The sequence below is a fragment of the Bufo gargarizans genome, chromosome 4 (genome assembly GCF_014858855.1).
Source record: "Bufo gargarizans isolate SCDJY-AF-19 chromosome 4, ASM1485885v1, whole genome shotgun sequence".
In the NCBI taxonomy this organism is placed as follows: Eukaryota; Metazoa; Chordata; class Amphibia; order Anura; family Bufonidae; genus Bufo; species Bufo gargarizans.
Window position 1 is genome coordinate 410,362,799 of NC_058083.1, and position 18,433 is coordinate 410,381,231.

At 42.4% G+C, this 18,433-nt stretch overlaps 1 protein-coding gene across 17 annotated transcripts in view; it reads right to left on the reverse strand.

The window, feature by feature from the left end:
* The window catches only part of SYNE1 (spectrin repeat containing nuclear envelope protein 1), a 451,533-nt gene that overhangs the window by 321,699 nt on the left and 111,401 nt on the right, over nucleotides 1-18,433 (reverse strand). For all 17 annotated transcript variants that reach the window (XM_044288568.1, XM_044288579.1, XM_044288581.1 and 14 more), the window contains 4 exons: nucleotides 8,568-8,660; nucleotides 5,717-5,895; nucleotides 4,216-4,412; nucleotides 3,997-4,106 (listed from right to left, as the gene is read on the reverse strand). In XM_044288568.1, coding sequence (XP_044144503.1) covers nucleotides 3,997-4,106; nucleotides 4,216-4,412; nucleotides 5,717-5,895; nucleotides 8,568-8,660 — 579 coding nt within the window. The remainder of the gene's footprint in view (nucleotides 1-3,996; nucleotides 4,107-4,215; nucleotides 4,413-5,716; nucleotides 5,896-8,567; nucleotides 8,661-18,433) is intronic.

Here is an 18,433-nt window from a genome sequence, read left to right on the forward strand (position 1 = left end):
GCGCTAAAGCCAGCCCATTGGTGCCAGTGATGTCACAGCTAGCTTACCCATGAAGAGCCCGATATGTCACCAGATCTCCAGAAAAAGCCCTTGCACTGCATGATACAGAGCAGGGCAAGGGAGAGCAAGATACTCATGTCAGAGGGACTCCGGGCTCTGAACCAGGACAACCCTTTAACAACAAATGTGGCCAGACCCCAAAGCTAAGTTCACACATTGAGGACTTCTGGCGGATTTGCGGTGCAAATTCTGAAACGCAAGTCTTCAGCGAGGCACAGTATAATAGTCTATGGGATTTTTCCAACCCCCATCTCCCATCTGAGGATGTTTTAGATGCAGATTTGTTTATGCAGACCGAACTTTCAGATCTGCAGTATGCAAATTATGATGCAGATTGTTTGCGGATTAGGCTACTTTCACACTGGCGTTTTGGTTTCCGTTTGTGAGATCCGTTCAGGGCTCTCACAAGCGGTCCAAAACTAATCAGTTTTGCCCTTAATGCATTCTGAATGGAAAAGGAACGAAACTGAGCCAAACATTGTGTGTCAGGACGGATCCTTTTTCACTGACACAATCTGGCACAATAGAAAACGGATCCATCCCCCATTGACTTTCAATGGTGTTCAAGACGGATCCGTTTTGGCTATGTTAAAGATAATACAAACGGATCAGTTCTTAACGGATGCATGCGGCTGTATTATCTGAACGGATGCGTTTGTGCAGATCCATGATGGATCCACACCAAATGCGAGTGTGAAAGTAGCCTTAGTCACAGATTTCTTCTGCTACCTTTAGATTGGGTTCACAAGTGACTCAAAATAAAGCAAAAAAAAATGTAGGAAAAACAGCAAAAAACCACATGTATTATATACATTTTTTGCCATACATACATTTTTGTACATACATTTTTTGCCGTGGAAAAGCCAGAAGATTTCACCCTCTCCATGTGAAAGGGTGAAATCTACTGTAGAAATTGAGATGCTCCAAATTTCAATACTGCAGCTTTTCTGCTCCATTTTTTTTATGCAGCATGTGGATGACAACTCTGAAATTCTCATCCACTTTGCTGGTACTGTACAACGCTTCAGATTGCTGCCCGAAAATCAGCGACAGCGAATCTGCAGCTAATCAGTCATGCGTGACCCCCGGCCTTAATAGAGTTTAACCCAAATGTGTTGCATATTAAGGGCTCCTACACATGAACGTCTACGGACGTGGGCCCATTCACTTGACAGTCCGCACCACAAAGAAAGAAATGCATGCATTCCATAGCGCTTCCGTGGGCTTCCGATCCGTGCCTCCATACGGGCACAACTGGGCAACGGCTGTGTGCATCAGCCTTTACTTGCAGATTTGGTGCCAATTTCATCCTCTACAAATCCGCAAAGTGTCAATTTACTCTAAAGCCTCATTCACACGTCAGTGTTTTCCATCAGTGATTGTAAGCCAAAACCAGGACTGGAGCCTCCACAGACATAAAATATAAGGGAAAGTTCTCCACCCGTTCTGTGTTTACAGCCGCACTTGGTTTTGGCTCACAATTACTGATGGAAATCACTGACCAAACCCTGATGTGTGAATGAGGCATAAGGGTTTGGCCACACGGTCAGGTTTCCTAATGCAGTTTTGGAAGTCAAAACCAGGAGCGAGTTATATCTGCCCTTTAGGCCCCTTTCACACGAGCGAGTATTCCGCGCGGGTGCGATGCGTGAGTTGAACACATTGCACCCGCACTGAATCCTGACCCATTCATTTCTATGGGGCTGTTCACATGAGCGGTGATTTTCACGCATCACTTATGCGTTGAGTGAAAATCGCAGCATGCTCCTCTTTGTGAGTTGCGGTGCGATAATCCACGCAACGCAGGCCCCATAGAAGTGAATGGGGTTGCGTGAAAATCGCAAGCATCCGCAAGCAAGTGCGGATGCGGTGCGATTTTCACGCATGGGTTCTAGGTGACAGCCTATTCACTGTATTATTTTCCCTTATAACATGGTTATAAGGGAAAATAATAGCATTCTGACTACAGAATGCGTAGTATAATAGTGCTGGAAGGGTTAAAAAAATAAAAAAAAGTTAACTCACCGTATCCTCTTGTTCGTGTAGTTCGTTCCCGGTCTGTTCTTTGCTAGCTGTGGGCTTGGGCTAAAGGACTTGTGGTGATGTCAGATCACATGCTCCATCACCACGGTGATGGACCATGTGATTGGAGCATGTGATCTGACGTCACCACAGGTCATTCAGCCCAAGCCCACAGCTAGCAAAGAACAGACCGGGAACGAACTACACGAACAAGAGGATACAGTGAGTTAACTTTTTTATTTTTTTAACCCTTCCAGCACTATTATACTATGCATTCTGTAGTCAGAATGCTATTATTTTCCCTTATAACCATGTTATAAGGGAAAATAATACAATCTTCAGAACATCAATCCCAAGCCCGAACTTCTGTGAAGAAGTTCAGGTTTGGGTACCAAACATGCACGATTTTTCTCACGCGAGTGCAAAACGCATCACAATGTTTTTCACTCGTGCGGAAAAATCGTGCATTTTCCCGCAACGCACCCGCCTCTTATCCGGGCAAAAAACATGACGCCCGTGTGAAAGAGGCCTTACACTTTCTCTTTTTTTATGATCCACTCCTTTAGCTTCCAAAACTACATGCAGAAAACTGACCATGTGGTTGTACCCTAAGGCCTCGTTCACATTTTCGTAACCATTTGACGTCCATGAAAATATCCATTTATGATGAGGCGCAGGCCGGAAGATGTTTAGGCGCCTAAACAGAAACCAGAGCTGCCGTAGACTTCTGGCTTCCTAGTCACTGTGGCTGGTCACATCCTCTTCCCACCCATGTCATGCCCCAGCTTACAAAAAGCCACTTGAGACTATTTATTTTCAAAAGCTACATTGAAAAAGTTGCAAACAAGCAGTTTGTGACTTTCTAATGCTTGTCACTTTTCTGGCACAAACTAAATGATAAATATCCCCCATAGTTTTTTGCAATAAACCTCTATTGTAGTCCTATTTTCATTTCAACTGCAGCACTAACCATGATGTCACTCTGGAATTACGGTAGGTATATTCATCAGGGCAGTGCCAGTACCAGCTATACTTTCCAACGATAAAGGCAACCTTCCAATAAATTGGGCCTTTTTATAGCTTGTTAGTTACAGTCATGACACATCCACAAACATGCTTTTTTTCCCCCAAAACATGCTTTTTTTTCCCAAACCCAAAAAAGTAACAAACCGTGAGCAATTCTTTCTAGTTAAAGGGGCTGTCTCACTTCAGCAAATGTAATTTATTATGTAGAGAAAGTTAATACAAGGCACTTACTAATGTATTGTTATTGGCCATATTGCCTCCTTTGCTGGCTGGATTCAATTTTCCATCACATCATACAGTAGTTATTTCCAGGGGTTACGGCCACCACTGCAGCGCATATACCACCAGAGAGGCCGGAGCTTTTTCTATAGTGTGCAGGCACGGCTACTGCTGCTGGATTGCAGAGTGTTCATAACCCTGAATATGAGCAGTGTATAATGTGATGGAAAATGTAATCAAGCCAGCAAAGGACAATTGGCAATATGGACAACACATTAGTAAGTGCCTTGTATTAACTTTCTCTACATGATAAATGCAATTTGCCAAAGTGAGACAACCCCTTTAAGGCCTACGCAGACAGATATATCTGATTTTTAGTCCACAAAAAATACATCCTTGAAAGTGGAAGCCCTTCCATTTGCATTCTCTATTTTTCTCACACCTATCAATTTAAAGGGCTATTCTCATCTGCCAAAACGGACAAGAATAGGACCTGCAGTGAGATTCTGGGATCGGCCACATGGATCCATGAAAAGAAAAAAAAGATGTGCGAATGGCCCCATTAACTTGTTTGGTTTTGTGAGGAACGGCTACAACATTGAAGAAAAATACAATTGAGAAAATGAGGCCTTACAATGAAATTAGCAATATTCATTACTTGATATTTACCTCATCTCCTTGGCCATCTGCTGATGAGTTGTGAGGATCAGGATAGTGTTTTAGGAACTGAGCTATGTAGGTCATGATGGACTTTTCATCAGGCTTGTCAACGTCAACATCTAGATACAAAAAAGCAGCGTAAAATATATAACTCACCTGTATAATCAGTATTCCAAGTATAGCAATAATTCTAATTAACGATAATATGCCTAATTGTATAGAAAATACCTTCAGGATCCAGCAGCCTTGGAATTCCTAGCTCAGTTTCTGCAATTGAAAAGGCTTCTTCCAGATTTTCATGGTTGGTCCTTCCTTTCAGCTTGTCCATGTCCACAAGTTCTGGCCTTATTGCGTGTATCATTGAGTGGAAGGCAATGCCATTTCTCCAGCTTGGTCCAAAATCTTTTATTTCGATTCCAAGACGCCTTTTTAACAAAGAATAAGTAAACATGGTTAGATAACCAGATTCTTTAAAGGACTGAAAGCCACTGGCCAATGTTTCGGTCAACAATAAACCTTGATCATGGCCGTAGTCATAGTGCTAAGAAGTGAAGCCATCCGACTTCACTCCTTAGCACTATGACTTCGGCCGTGATCAAGGTCTATTGCTGACCGAAACGTTGGCGAGTGGCTCAAACATTTTTTGGATGGATACATTAAGGCAATACAAAATAAGCGTTTTGATGTAACAGCAAAAAGAGAGTGCCGTGGTCTTTCCTTCAACTACAAGTAACTTTTTATACAACAGAGCACCTCGCATACCGAGGAGTGCCGTTCAACTTTCTTCTTAAACAAGTTGCCCATGTTTTTTTTTTGGGCAAATCATCCTCCTGGCCAGACAAAGGGAAGCATACCGACTGTACCTGCTCCGATCCAGTGGTTCCCAGCTCCTTCGTTCCCTGACCTTGACTGCCTCACCCAGGTTCCAGCTGTTAACATCCTCTTCAAAGCTGCTGCACCCAATTGCTGGCCAGCAGAGGTTACTTGCCACCCTTACATCACATGACCAACTGACCTGATGTAAGGGGAACAGGTCACCGCGGCAGCCAATGATTGGCTGCAGTTGCGTCTAAACAGATGTTGACAGCGGTGGGACCCGAGCGAGGCAGCTGAGTAACAGGTAAGTATGCTTCTCTTTTGCAGATCTTGCCGGGAGAGCGGTTTGCCAAACCATCCCCTCAAAAAGGTGGCCAACACCTTAAAAGGACTACTTTGTCCGTGATGAGTCTGTGCTCTAATATCACCACTGAAAGACCTTTCCCTAAACTCCTGCTGTAAGACACAGCATGCATCTTTGCCAGAAGGAACATTAGTTAAGAGAAGTGTATGGTCTTACATGAAGTATATACTAATGTACAGCCAAATTCAAGCCAACATTCAGCTGCTATTGCATTTCATGCTTGCGATTAGAAAAAATTGATATATTGATATATATCTAATACATTACTGGTTACATGCAAAATTTTAGTATGAGTCAAGCTATTTTAATAGTGCTTCTAAGCACATTGGCCCACATTTACTACTGCGTCTGCGCCTGGACCCTGATGTAACCTGTACCAAAATTTGGTGACTTTTTGGCACAATTTGATATGTCAAATATGTGTTCTTCCTAGAGCTAGAAGGGATGAATTGCTTTCCACTTGCCTGCTCTACTACTAAGTTTTGGTGAAACTCTCTGTATATAATCCAATAAAAATCGGAAAATTAATATAAAAAAGACTGCACTTACTTGCCGGCTGTGTACTGCACCCATCTCAGCAGGGCTTTTTTGGCACTTCCTTGAATTTTAGTAACAACTTTCCGTTTGGTAGGGGGGCTGGTGGTCTCAGAACTCACTACACTGTCAACAGAAGAAGTACTACTGGAGAGTGAATGAAGTTGTGGGAGATTGCTGGTTAATTCTTCGATCTGTATAAAAAGAAAAAGAAAAAAAATATGTTCATATCAGGAATCCCATAAATGGTAGACTTATCTGCCGAGTCGGTTATTCATTTCATTAGTAAGGTCTATTGAGTAATCAGTGTGGGACCCACAACTATCCTTAGAACGGAGTACACAAAGTGCCAGAGGGCGCATGACGCATGCGCAGCTGCCCTTCATTCACTTCTATGGGACCGCTGGCTCGGCTATCTTGGTAAGCCCCATAGAAACATGAACTGATGGATGGTCACGCTTGTGTGGTGCGCTTCCCATTCTTTTCAATGGGACTTTGGAAAATAGCCGAGCGCGTCGTGTGAGGTGGGATGGGACAACCCACCTAAGGGTGTGTTCACATTGGCCCTACTGGAAACAGTGATGCACACAGGCCTCAATTCACAAGGCATAAGACATAATAGTGACCATTTGGCAAATGTCAGGCCGGTATGTGTTGGAATAACTTTTTTTTTGTGGTAAGAACTAGCATAAATCACCAAAAAATAAAGCCTGTTTAGGCTAATGACCTCACTTGTCCCAGATATTAAAACTTAACTTTTACTATCTTCAATTAAAAGTACTCCTAAGTATAAGTGAATGTGAGCTATAAAGAAAGGGTTAAAACTAACTAATGCTCTGTCAGTTCTCTAACACGTTCCCTGAAATTGCAATGTCGGCCGGGGGTGCACTCCCCACGCCGGCACACACCTGAACTCACTGATTAGTGCAATACCATCCTATATATAGTGTTTTACGGATGGCTCTATGTGGGAACCAATGTTCACTCTTGAGTATGCTCCACTAGTGTTATACTGCACTCATTACCAGAACTACTACAGGCATCAGAATCTAAAACTCTAAACTGTCCCCCAACATGTTTCGCCAGCTAATCTGGCTTCATCAGGGGTAATGGACAAAGTCAGACTCTTAGACGGGTGCACTCCTGTCAGTCGGCCGTTAAAAACGGTCCCATCGATTTCAATGGGTCCGTCTGACCGTCAAAATGGCCAAAAATAGGACCGGAAGTGCAGTGAGGACAACCTAGAACCCTCAAAGCTGGAACCAAGAGTAGGAGAGCAGGTAAGGCTACTTTCACACTGGCCTTCTTGTTTTCCAGTTTAGTCCTCATGCATTCTGAATGGAAGGAGATCTGTTCAGGATGTATCAAAATGTCTTCCATTCTGGCAGCTTTCCGTTTTGGGACCAGACACAAAACCGCTGCAAGCTACAGTTTTGTGTCTGGTAAAAAAAAAAAAAAGAAGAGAGAAAAATGGATCAGGCACTAAAAACAATTTAAAGGGATTCTGTCACCTCGTTTTAGGTTATAGAGATGTGCATTTACATTTACATATCTCTAAAATCATTTTTTTAACTAAATAAAAGACACAGTCCTATAGGACAGGTATATTGCGGACATGCTAGCGGCGATCTAGCCGTGCCTGTCCGCATCTCTATAACCTAAAATGAGATGACAGAATCCCTTTAAGTCAATGGTGACGGATCCTTCATCCATTGACTTAAAATATATTTAGTGACGGATCAATTTTTTTTCCATTTTGATTTCACACAAACGCATCCGTAATGGAACGGATGCATCCTGATGTGCAAAATCAAAACTGATCCGTTTAAGGCCCCTTTCACACAGGCGAGAATTCCGTGCGGGTGCAATGCGTGAGGTGAACGCATTGCACCCGCACTGAATCCGGACCCATTCATTTCAATGGGGCTGTGCAGATGAGCGGCAATTTTCACGCATCACTTGAGCGTTGCGTCAAAATCGCAGCATGCTCTATATTGTGCATTTTCATGCAACGCAGGCCCCAGAGAAGTGAATGGGGCTGCGGTTTTCACGCACGGTTGCTAGGAGACGATCGGGATGGGGACCCGATCTTTATTATTTTCCCTTATAACATGGTTATAAGGATAAATAATAGCTTTCTTAATACAGATTGCTAAGTAAATTAGGGATGGAAGGGTTAAAAAAATAAAAATTAAAAATTAAACTCATTTGTTCGCGCAGCCCGGCTTGTCTTCTTTCTTCTTCTTTGAGGACCTGGGAGGAAATGGACCTTTGGTGATGTCACTGCGCTCATCACATGGTCCATCACATAGTCCATCACCATGGTGATTGAACCTGCGATGAGCGCAGTGACGTCACCAAAGGTCCTTTTCCTCCCAAGTCCTCAAAAAAGAAGAAAGAAGATGAGCCGGGCTTCGCGAACAAACCAGACTTGACAATAAGGCCTCATGCACTTAGCCGTTGATCGGTCGTTCTGTGCATTGGGGACTACAATTTGTGGTCCCCAATGCACGGGCAACATCCGTGTGGATTCTGCAGATGGATCCACACCCATTCAACTTGAATGGGTCCGTAGTCCATCCGCACCTTGTGGTGCAGAGACATGGACAGAAACTCTGTGGTGCTTCCGTGGGGTTCCATGCCTCCATTCCGGAGGCATGGAGGCACGGATTGCAGATCCATTCAGGTGAATGGGTCCGCATCCATGATGCGGGACGCACCCACTGTTTCCAGGCTGCAATATGGGCACGGTCGTGCAACAGCTGTGTGCATGAGGCCTTAGACTAAAGTTTGCTGCATGCAGATGTTATATTATTTACTTGTCTTGCATCAATCCTGCAAATGCAGATTCTCACTGTGGAATTACCTGAAAATATAAGATTATGGTCCAAATCAAACCGAGCACAATGGAGGGTCTTCCATCGACTATATCTGTTGAGTTTATGTTCACCAATTTAATCTGTAAAAATAAAGATGCAGCATGTTAGCAGGTTACAATGATGTTTCTACTTCTTATACAGTTTCCTTACTGTTAATGTATGAGAAAACTAATAAAAATCCCTGAGTGAGACCAGCAGATCAAATCATGATCTTTATTTTTATATTTTTTTTTATTTTAAGGCCCTAATGACATGTCACAAATTCCAGTACGCGGTAAGAACATGAGTTGACGTGTGCGGCCTGTAGGTGGTGCTGTACCCCACAGACTGCAGAAAGTACAAGATAGTTGTCATTTACGCTATATTCATGACTTTGCAGAATGTTATTTCTCAAGCTATTTGCAAATGATGTATTTAACTCCTTAATACACATGCTGTTTTGGTCATAATGACATAATAATCAGTAGAAACTTTGCATGTACAAGTCAAATGGCTATAATGTTTTTATTTTTGTGTGTTATAGCGATTTTTTCGGCTCTTTTCCATGACAAATCACAGCTTTATATTTTTTTCTTTTCTATATGATGGGCAGGTGTTTAGTTATAGTTTTATCATGATTTTATTTAACTTTTTTACCCCTTTTTTTTTTTTTTACTTTTTTAATGATGTGCCCCCAAAAGACAGAAAAGATCAATTTTTTTAATTTTATTATAGTGATCCAATAGCAGCCTCGGTTAGGCTAGGTCTACACGACGACATTTGTCGCGCGACATTTTGTTGCACCAATGTCGCGCGACAATTTTTATAATGGCAGTCTATGGTGTCGCACTGCAACATGCGACATGCTGCGACTGCGACGCGACAGTCGCAGAAAATCCATTCAAGATGGATTTTTCTGCGACTGACTCGTCGCAGTCGCAGCATGTCGCATGTTACAGTGCGACACCATAGACTGCCATTATAAAAATTGTTGCGCGACATTGGTGCAACAAAATGTCGCACGACAACTGTTGCGCCCTATCTGTCGCGCGACAAATGTCGTCGTGTAGACCTAGCCTTACAGGGGAAAACAATCCTGACAAGTGACAACTGTCACAACTGTGCTGGGCCTAGTTAGAGCTCAACACTCACATGAGACCTGTGTATAGAGCGCTCGCAAAGGCCTGCTGTTATTCTAGAGCACTGTGAAAACATATCTCTCTACAATAAGGCCCATTGATGACTACCGTAAAATATGTATCAGTGATTACTAAGGGGTTAAAGCCCACTCCCCAACAGACTACAACATGCACTGACTGAAACACCAATTCCTTCAAAATTAGGCCTCCTGAACACGACCATATGGTTTTGTGGTCCGGTTTAAAATTTAAACGGATCCGTTTTTTGGTTTCAGTAGTGTTTCTGTTTCATTTTGCCGTTCCGTTTGTGATCCGTATTTTTGCGGATCGCGAACGGAAACGGAAACATACAATAATGTTTAAACAGTAGGTACATAAAAAAAAAATGGGCTGGGCATAAAATTTTCAATAGATGATGGTTCCGCAAAAAGCGGAACGGGTACAGAAGACATACAGATGCATTCCATATGCATTCCGATTTTTTGGTGAACTCATTGACTTGAATGAAGCCAACGAACGTGATTTGCGGGCAATAATAGGACATGTTCTATGTCTGAACGAAACGGAAATATAAAAATACGGAAACTGAAGGAATACAGGGTACCTTCCTTTGAAATGAATGGTTCCGTATACAGAACGCAAAAAACGGAACGTAAACTGAAAAAATTAATAAATAAGGTTTGTGTGCAGGAGGCCTTATATGTAGACAGAGCATGAGGCAGAATTGTGCTGTGCGGGGCTCAAGGTTTGTTTGTTTTTTACACACTTTTTATAATTTCTGTGATTCAATGATTTTGAAGTGTTTAGAAAAGTTTGTACACCAGGGGTGAAGTAGGGCAGTGAAAAATATCAAAAATTCCGAGCTGGGGATCCAAAAGTTTGATTAATTTGTTGCCATGTTATACACTTACCTTATCCATCAAACTAGTCTCCCCAATATATCAGGCTCCAAAAGAAACCATTTTATTTTAACAATTTATAATGCGGTTCTTTAAGCAGCCAACTTAATGTATATTCAAACTCGCAGGCTCCACTGTGAATCACTGACTTCATCCGCAATTCAGCATCATTTTTTTCAAATATGTCCCAAATCATTTATGGAATGGTCAACTATAAATTCATATTTATAAGCCATTAAATATCTTCAGCCATAACACGGGCCAATAAAATAAAAAAAAATGGGCCAAACATAAATTATAAATGCAAAATGACACATTTTATCCCCCAAAATAAAATAAAATGTAAGTTCTGTCTTTATGATATGTATATATTGGAATGATTCTGCAACTTGCCATTGAAAGATTGTAGTAATAACAACATGAATGTAATTCTAATTATACTTGTCAGAACATTGCCCATGTAGCCTTAGCCAAAGACAGGGTAGGCACAGAGATATATATATATATATATATTTTCAAGTTTTCATTTGTTAAGATATATACATACCGGTATATACTGTATATATACCATACTGTATTTTTCAGACTATAACATGCACCCCCCCGCCCCCCCCCCCCCCCCCCCCAAAAAAAAATAGGGAAGGCAGTGGGTTTTATAAAGGGCGTGGCTCTGCACTGTGTCCTGACTGCATACAGTGTCAGGTGCACTATGACCGGACGCCATGCAACATCACGTTATAGTGCAGGTCCCAGAAGAAGAACATGAAGCGGTGAGTGCAGGAAGAGTGGGTGGTCCGGAGCAGGAAAGGTAAGTTTATTTATTTTGTTTGTCTGATTGAGCTTGAGAGTCTGCTCTGAGGTCTGAGGAGGAATGGGGGTCTGATTTGAGGTCCGAGGAGGAATGGGAGTCTGTTCTGAGGTCTGAGGAGGAATGGTTGTCTGATACAGAGGTCTAATGGAGTTTGGGAATCTGATCTGAGGTCTGACGAGCTTGGGGGTCTGATCTGAGGTCTAAGTAGGAATAGGGGTCTGACATGAAGTCTAATGGAGTTAGGGGGTCTGATCTGATAGAAAGGTCTGATCCAGGGATGTCCCGATACCATTTTTTTAAGACCGAGTACGAGTACCGATACTTTTATTTAAGTACTCACCGATACCAATTATGGTGTGGTAATCTTTTTACAGCAAATTTAAATTTAATTTAGTCATAGGGGAGATTTATCAAACCTTGTACAAAGAAACAGCGGCGCAGTTGCTGATAGCAATGAAAAAAATTAAAGCTGGAATTTGGTTGCTATGCTGGGAGGTGTAGTTTTGCAACAGCTGGAGGCACACTGGTTGGGAATCACTATTATATGCCCGATACTGATACTTTTATCAGGACATCCCTAGTCTTATCTGAGGTCTGACGAAAAATATATTTTTCTTATTTTCGTCTTCAATATCCTATGAGCACCTTAAAGTCCCAAAAATATGGTGTGTAATTATATATATATATATATATATATATATATATAGGATTAACAAATGAAAACCCGAAAAAAACAATTGATAAGCACTGCAAGCAAAAGCTAATAATTAGAGTCGCAGCTGGTCTCAAAACTATATATACATTCAGTGTTTCATATCATCAAACTATGTTTAATATTAGACACAGATAACAAAGAAAACACAAAATTCTGTTCATAAATGATGATCTCATTTTTGAAGTTAAAATGCGGTAGAGTTCTACCTGGCCCTATGTAAAAAAAAAAAATGCCCCCTTAGCTACTAAATTGAGTTAAATTTCATTAGCCATACCCAGGCAAGATTAAAGAGGACCTTTCAGGGGTCCAGACATTATGAAAAAAGTAGCAGGTTATTTAGGGCATAGAACAGGGATCTAATAGCGCTTACATTTTTTTCTGGGCGCCACTTCGTTCGCCCGCTGCGCCCCTGTTGAATTCTCCCATCTGGTATGCTAATGAATAGCATCGGCATAGGGAAAAAGAGACTTCCCTGTTTCTCAACGGGCGTCTCCTTCTCCCTGGCTGTAGAGCGGTCCAATCACGGCGGAGAAAAAAAAACTCCATTGAGAAACAGGAAAGTCTATTCCTCCCTGTACAGATGCTATTCATTAGCATACCAGACAGGAAAAGTAAACGGGGGTGCACAGTGGGCAAATGGAGCGGCGTCCAGAAAAAATTGTAAGCGCTCTTAGATCCCTGCTCTATGCCCTAAATAACCTGCTACTTATTCCATAATGTCTGGACCCATGAAAGGTCCTCTTTAAAGGGGTTAGCCATTTTGTAGGTAATGTTAACCAGTGTGTATGTAAGATGACTGTATGACACTTACCAAGTCAGAAAAATCTACGGGTCCGGAAAGGTTTACAAGGCTATTGCTAAACCTCTGGGACTCCAGTGGACCACACTGAGACCCAATATCCACAAATGATAAAAACCTGGAACAGAGGTGAACCTTCCCGGGAGTGGCTGGCCTACCAAAATTTCTCCAAGAGTGCATTGAGGATTCATCCAGGAGATCACAAAAGAACACAAACATCTACAGAACTGCAGACTACAGCTGCGTCCGCTGAGGTCAATGTATTTCTTATTCTAGAATAAGAAATACACTAGGCAAAATCGAATCAATGGTAGAGTTGCAAGGTGCAAATCACTGCTTACCAAAAACAAGACAAAGCCTTGTCTCACACTGACCCCCAAGACTTTTGAGATATATTCTGTAGAATGATGACACTTTTTTCGAAGCCATGATAACATAAGAACATCAAACATGGTGCTGATAGTGGGGTGGCCTAGGGCTGCTTTGACTTTGCACTTTAAATAACTGATGGAACTATTCATTCTGATCTCTATAAAAAAAATCCTTAAAGAGACTATCTACCCATTAGTTTATGACCTAAAGCTCAACGGAAGTTCGGTTATGCTGCAGGACAATGATCTTAGATACACAAACAAGTCCACCCAGAATGGCTCTAAAAAAACAATATTAAGGTTTTTGAGTGGCCAAGTCAAAGTCCTGATTTAATTCTCAATGAGATGACGTGGCAAGACCATAAACGGACAGTTCATGCTCGAAAAACCTTCAATGTAGCCGGAAACAATTCTGAAAAAGATGGGGAGGAAATTTGTCCACAGTGATGTAAAAGACTTATCGCAAGTTATAGCAAATTTCTGATAGCAGCTGTTACTGACTATGTAGGTATAGGGGGGGAATTTATTGTTCAAGGGTGATATAGGCTTTAAATAAATCTTCAATATATGATCATTTGAAAGCTCAATTCATTTTGTGTTTTCCTGTGTTATCTTTCTTATATTAAAACTTGTTGGATGATCTGAAACATTTAATTGGAAAAATACAAGAAATTGGTGCGGGTCAAATATTTTTAACATCACTAATAATGACAATATGCTGTCAGACTGAGTAGACTGATTGCAAATCTCAGCAATGTATAGTGAAGCCAGGCACTGAAAGCTAGCATAGCGAGCCTCCCTCCAACCCCACCTCCCCAGTGAGGCTCTTCACCCCGCTAAGCAGCTCTGCAAGTGGAGGCAACCCATCCTAGACACATTCTAGGATGGATTGCTGGAGGCCCCCCATTAAAGCACTGGGGGTACTGCCCAGCATTTCCTGGACACGAATGTAGAAGGAAGCAAAATAAAGCATACCGTAGCGTAGCACAGCATGCTAAAAGTGTACTAACCGGGGCTCCTCTGTATACAGACTTGCATAAAAAGTAAAAAGTTGTTTAGCTACCAAAACTTAAATGGTTACAGATCACACAGGTTACAACAAGGCATGTACAAAATGTAAACTAACTTGCCATGGATTGAATACACATAATGGCCAGTTGACAAATGCAATATTTACTCTCTATGCACCTATAATATACAATATACCACTACATTTATTTATTTTTCTATCTCGATGCAAAATGTTTCCCAAAAAGTAGCAATGTTTTCCCTCTAACAAAGTATACTGTTATGTTATGTTATGATCCAGAGCTGAATGTGTCATTTAACCTTCTTTTCTGCACTGTAATAATGCAGATCAGTGGTTCTCAGGAACCCAGGGATTCCTCAAGCCCTGATCAGGAGTTCCACAGAACACTGCCACAATAAGACCTTTTGCAGAATGAAAGGCAGACTGATTTCAGGGTGCCAACGATGCTTCTGGAGGCTGGAATGGCATTTTGTGGCTCCCCTGTGGTAGGCCTCATGCACACAACCGTTGTTATGGTCCGCATCCGTGTCTTTGCGGCTCGGGTGTGGACCCATTCACTTCAATGGGGCCACAAAAGATGCGGACAGCACTACGTGTGCTGTCCGCATCCGTTGCTCCGTTCAGTGGCCCCATCTTTTGTCGCAAAAAATATAACATGTCCTATTCTTGTCCGTTTTGCGGACAAGAATAGGCATTTCTACAATGGGCCGCCTGTTCCGTTTCGCAAATTGCTGAAGGCACACGGGCGGCTTCCATGTTTTGTGGATCCGCAATTTGCGGACAGCAAAGAACGGAACGGTCGTGTGCATGAGGCCGTAATAGACCGTGAATCACTGATTCAGATATTCTAACCATCCCGTGATCTTCTTTTATGCTGTCCCAAGTGTCAGGAGTACTGGGGCGAGATCTGAAAATGCCGCATTAGCAGAAAAGCAAGTGGAGGGCTTCTCCTTTTAATCATCAGTGGCCGCTGTGTAAATATCAACGCAGTGGACGGCAGCCACCACTCTGACAAACATGTACATTGTTACACTGGGGCACTACTGACAACTGGATAATTGAATTAACATGGGCAGGTTTATTTTACTAGCATTTTCAGTGTTTTAAAGAGGCTGTCCCACGGGAAAAAAATGTGTTTGTTTTTAAACCAGCACGTGAATCTGAATACTTTTTTAAATGCATGAAATTAAAAATGTTGTATAGCCACTGAGCTATTCAATAAAATCTATCTGTATAGTACCACTTCATTTCAAATTTCTTTGACCGGCTAATTAAGAAGGCCGCACATGCTCAGTTTCATCTTTCAGCAGCCTCCCGAGCTGTGATAGGGAGAGCTGTAGTGGAATGGACACCCCCCCCTTAGCTACAGCAGTTAAGACACTCCCCTTAAGCTTTTAGCTTAAAAAAAAATATAGCAGATAAATGAATGGGGAGATCTCTGGATCCATGTGAGGTACAGGGCTGGTTCTAGCTTTGTTGGAAAGAGATTGTCATGTACTATATGATGGTTTCATTCACTGGTTTTCATTTTTTATATTATTCATGCCCCTTTAAGTAACATAAATAAAGAAAATAGTACTAAGAGGTCTGTAGACCGGACGATTTTCAGACCAATTATCGTTCAGAGGAACAAATAACTAACCCACATCATCATTGACAATTAGTCAATAAATGTCCAAATGCTTGTTTGTAGGCTGACTTGTATCTATCATCTGGATGAAAGGTTCACGATTACCAACAACACATCTCCCTGTGAAATCAGAGATGCACTACTGACAATCATTAGAGCTGACTGGGGGAGGAACGACTGTGCTAGCCATCATTCCTCTCCCATTCACTTTGCAATTGCCTATGTAATAGAGTAAATAGACCAATGTAAATGGGAGCATTTATCACCAATTGGCGCTCGCCCTGCCACAATACTGGGCAGTGTCAAAAGGCCCTAATAATAAGACATCCTAAACTTAAAAAAAGACAGTCTTATTAAAAGGAGTTTTCTGGGACCTAGATATTCATGAGCTATGCTCAGGGTAGTTCATCAATATCAGATCAGTGGCATCTATCCACTTTCCACTCCGTCCACTATAGTTTCTAGAGGCAGTGGCTGCCAGAAACAGCTGATCAGTGGGGGTGTTCGGTGTTGGACCACCACCAATCTGATATTGATATTTTATTCTGACAATAGGCCACCAATATTTAAGCCTAGTAAACCAATTTAAGCTGTGGACCGACACTCTACAATGGAACAGCTCACTGACAAAATAAACCAAGGGGCTAACAGACTAATATAAAGACTGCCCATAATTAATTCTGAATACAATATCATTTCAGTCCATTTCAGCAGGTATTTCATTAAACTCGAGAAAGTCATTAATCCTGCACTATTCTGTGGCTCTGGACCCAACGTAATCATCAGCCTTTAGCTAGATCCTATAAGTCTGTATTACATTTTCCAACAAGCATCAATCTCTGTGCTTGGGATGATTTGTCAATTGTGATGGACGAACATCGGCTGGGAAGTTTCACTAACCCACCGCGCATTCGTGATCAAATATTCGTGAACCACACGTTTGCGGAGGGCTCATTTACTTTAAAGGGAACCTGTCACCATATTCTGACATATAAAACCGAATGTACCTTAATGCTTGGTTACCCTAATAGTTCCTAGAGATCGATCCATAATCTTCTCAGGACTAACCTCTCCTATTTTATGCCCCTACAAACCTTTACCGCCGTTAGGCTAATTTGCATAAATTATTTTTCTTTCCCCTCAAACCATCATAGCCTATTTCCCACCCCCCTAAACTTTGATTGACAGACGATTTCTGCCCTCACCTCTTGTAATCTCGTCCGAAATCGCTCACTTGCCCTTTATTTGATTGACCAATTAGATAGTTTAGTGCATGTCCCCTCCCCCTCACGCCACTACATGCTGGAATGTTCTCAAATATCCGCTTCACATACTTACGCAACGGAGCTCTGCCCGAAATGAATATTGGGCATGCGCGAGATCTTAACTATAGGGGCGTTTCTTAGGCGGAGCTGAATTGCTTGACTCCGTGAAAATATGACTGTTCTCAAGTCAAACAAGTAAGATATGACTCTTGTATCTTAATTAGCATAAAAGGCGGGAAAGGTTTTTATGGCGATAAAATAGGACAGGTTAGGTAGGCCTGAGAAGATTATGGATTGATCTCTGGGAACTATCAGGGTAACAAAGCATTACGGTACATTTGGTTTTATATGTCAGAACATGGTGACAAGTTTCCTTTTAAAGACAGGCAAACCTGAAAAACCTGCACAAATAGTCCCACAACATGGACAGTGATATACCAGAGAGGGATCAATGGCAAACATTCACACAAAAAATACATTTTTTAATCAGGAGCCATTTTTATGTGTCTTAACCCCTTAAGGACCGAGGACGTACCGGTACGCCCTATTTCCCGAGTCCTTAAGGACCGAGGACGTACCGGTACGTCCTGACTTAAAATCTGAATTCCGGCGCCGCGGGGGTTAATCGAAACGGGATTTCGGCTGAAATCATTCAGCCGGCATCCCGTAACAACGCAGGGGGGGGGTCATTGGACCCCCCCGTATCGGCGATCGCAGAAAACCGCAGGTCAATTCAGACCTGCGGTTTTCTGCGTTTCCGGTCCATTCGGGTGTCCTGTGACCCGATGAACCGGAAAAAGACTGCGATCGGTGGCGTAATTTTACACCACCAATCGCAGTCCGAGGATTTGCAGAGGCGGAGCTGGCCCTGGTGCTGAACGCCGCTGTCCAGGGTGCTGATTGGTGCAGGGGAGAGAGGCGCGAGATTCAAACTTCCTGCGCTCCTCTCTCCCCTCCTCTTCCTGTCCAGCACCCTGACCGTGCAGCATCGTCCAGCACCAGCTCCTGTGTCCCCCTAAATCGGCATCCATCACCCTCCTGCACCCATCGCCACCCAGGTAGGTTAGGGTCAGTGAGGGAGAGGCACCTTTAGGCAGGGATAGAAGGGAAAAGTTAGAAGAAAAAAAAAGCACATTTATTCCAAACTTTTTTTTTTCAACTTTCAGACCCCAGACCCCCCCTGCCACTTGCCCCCCCCCGCATCCCCCCCACCAC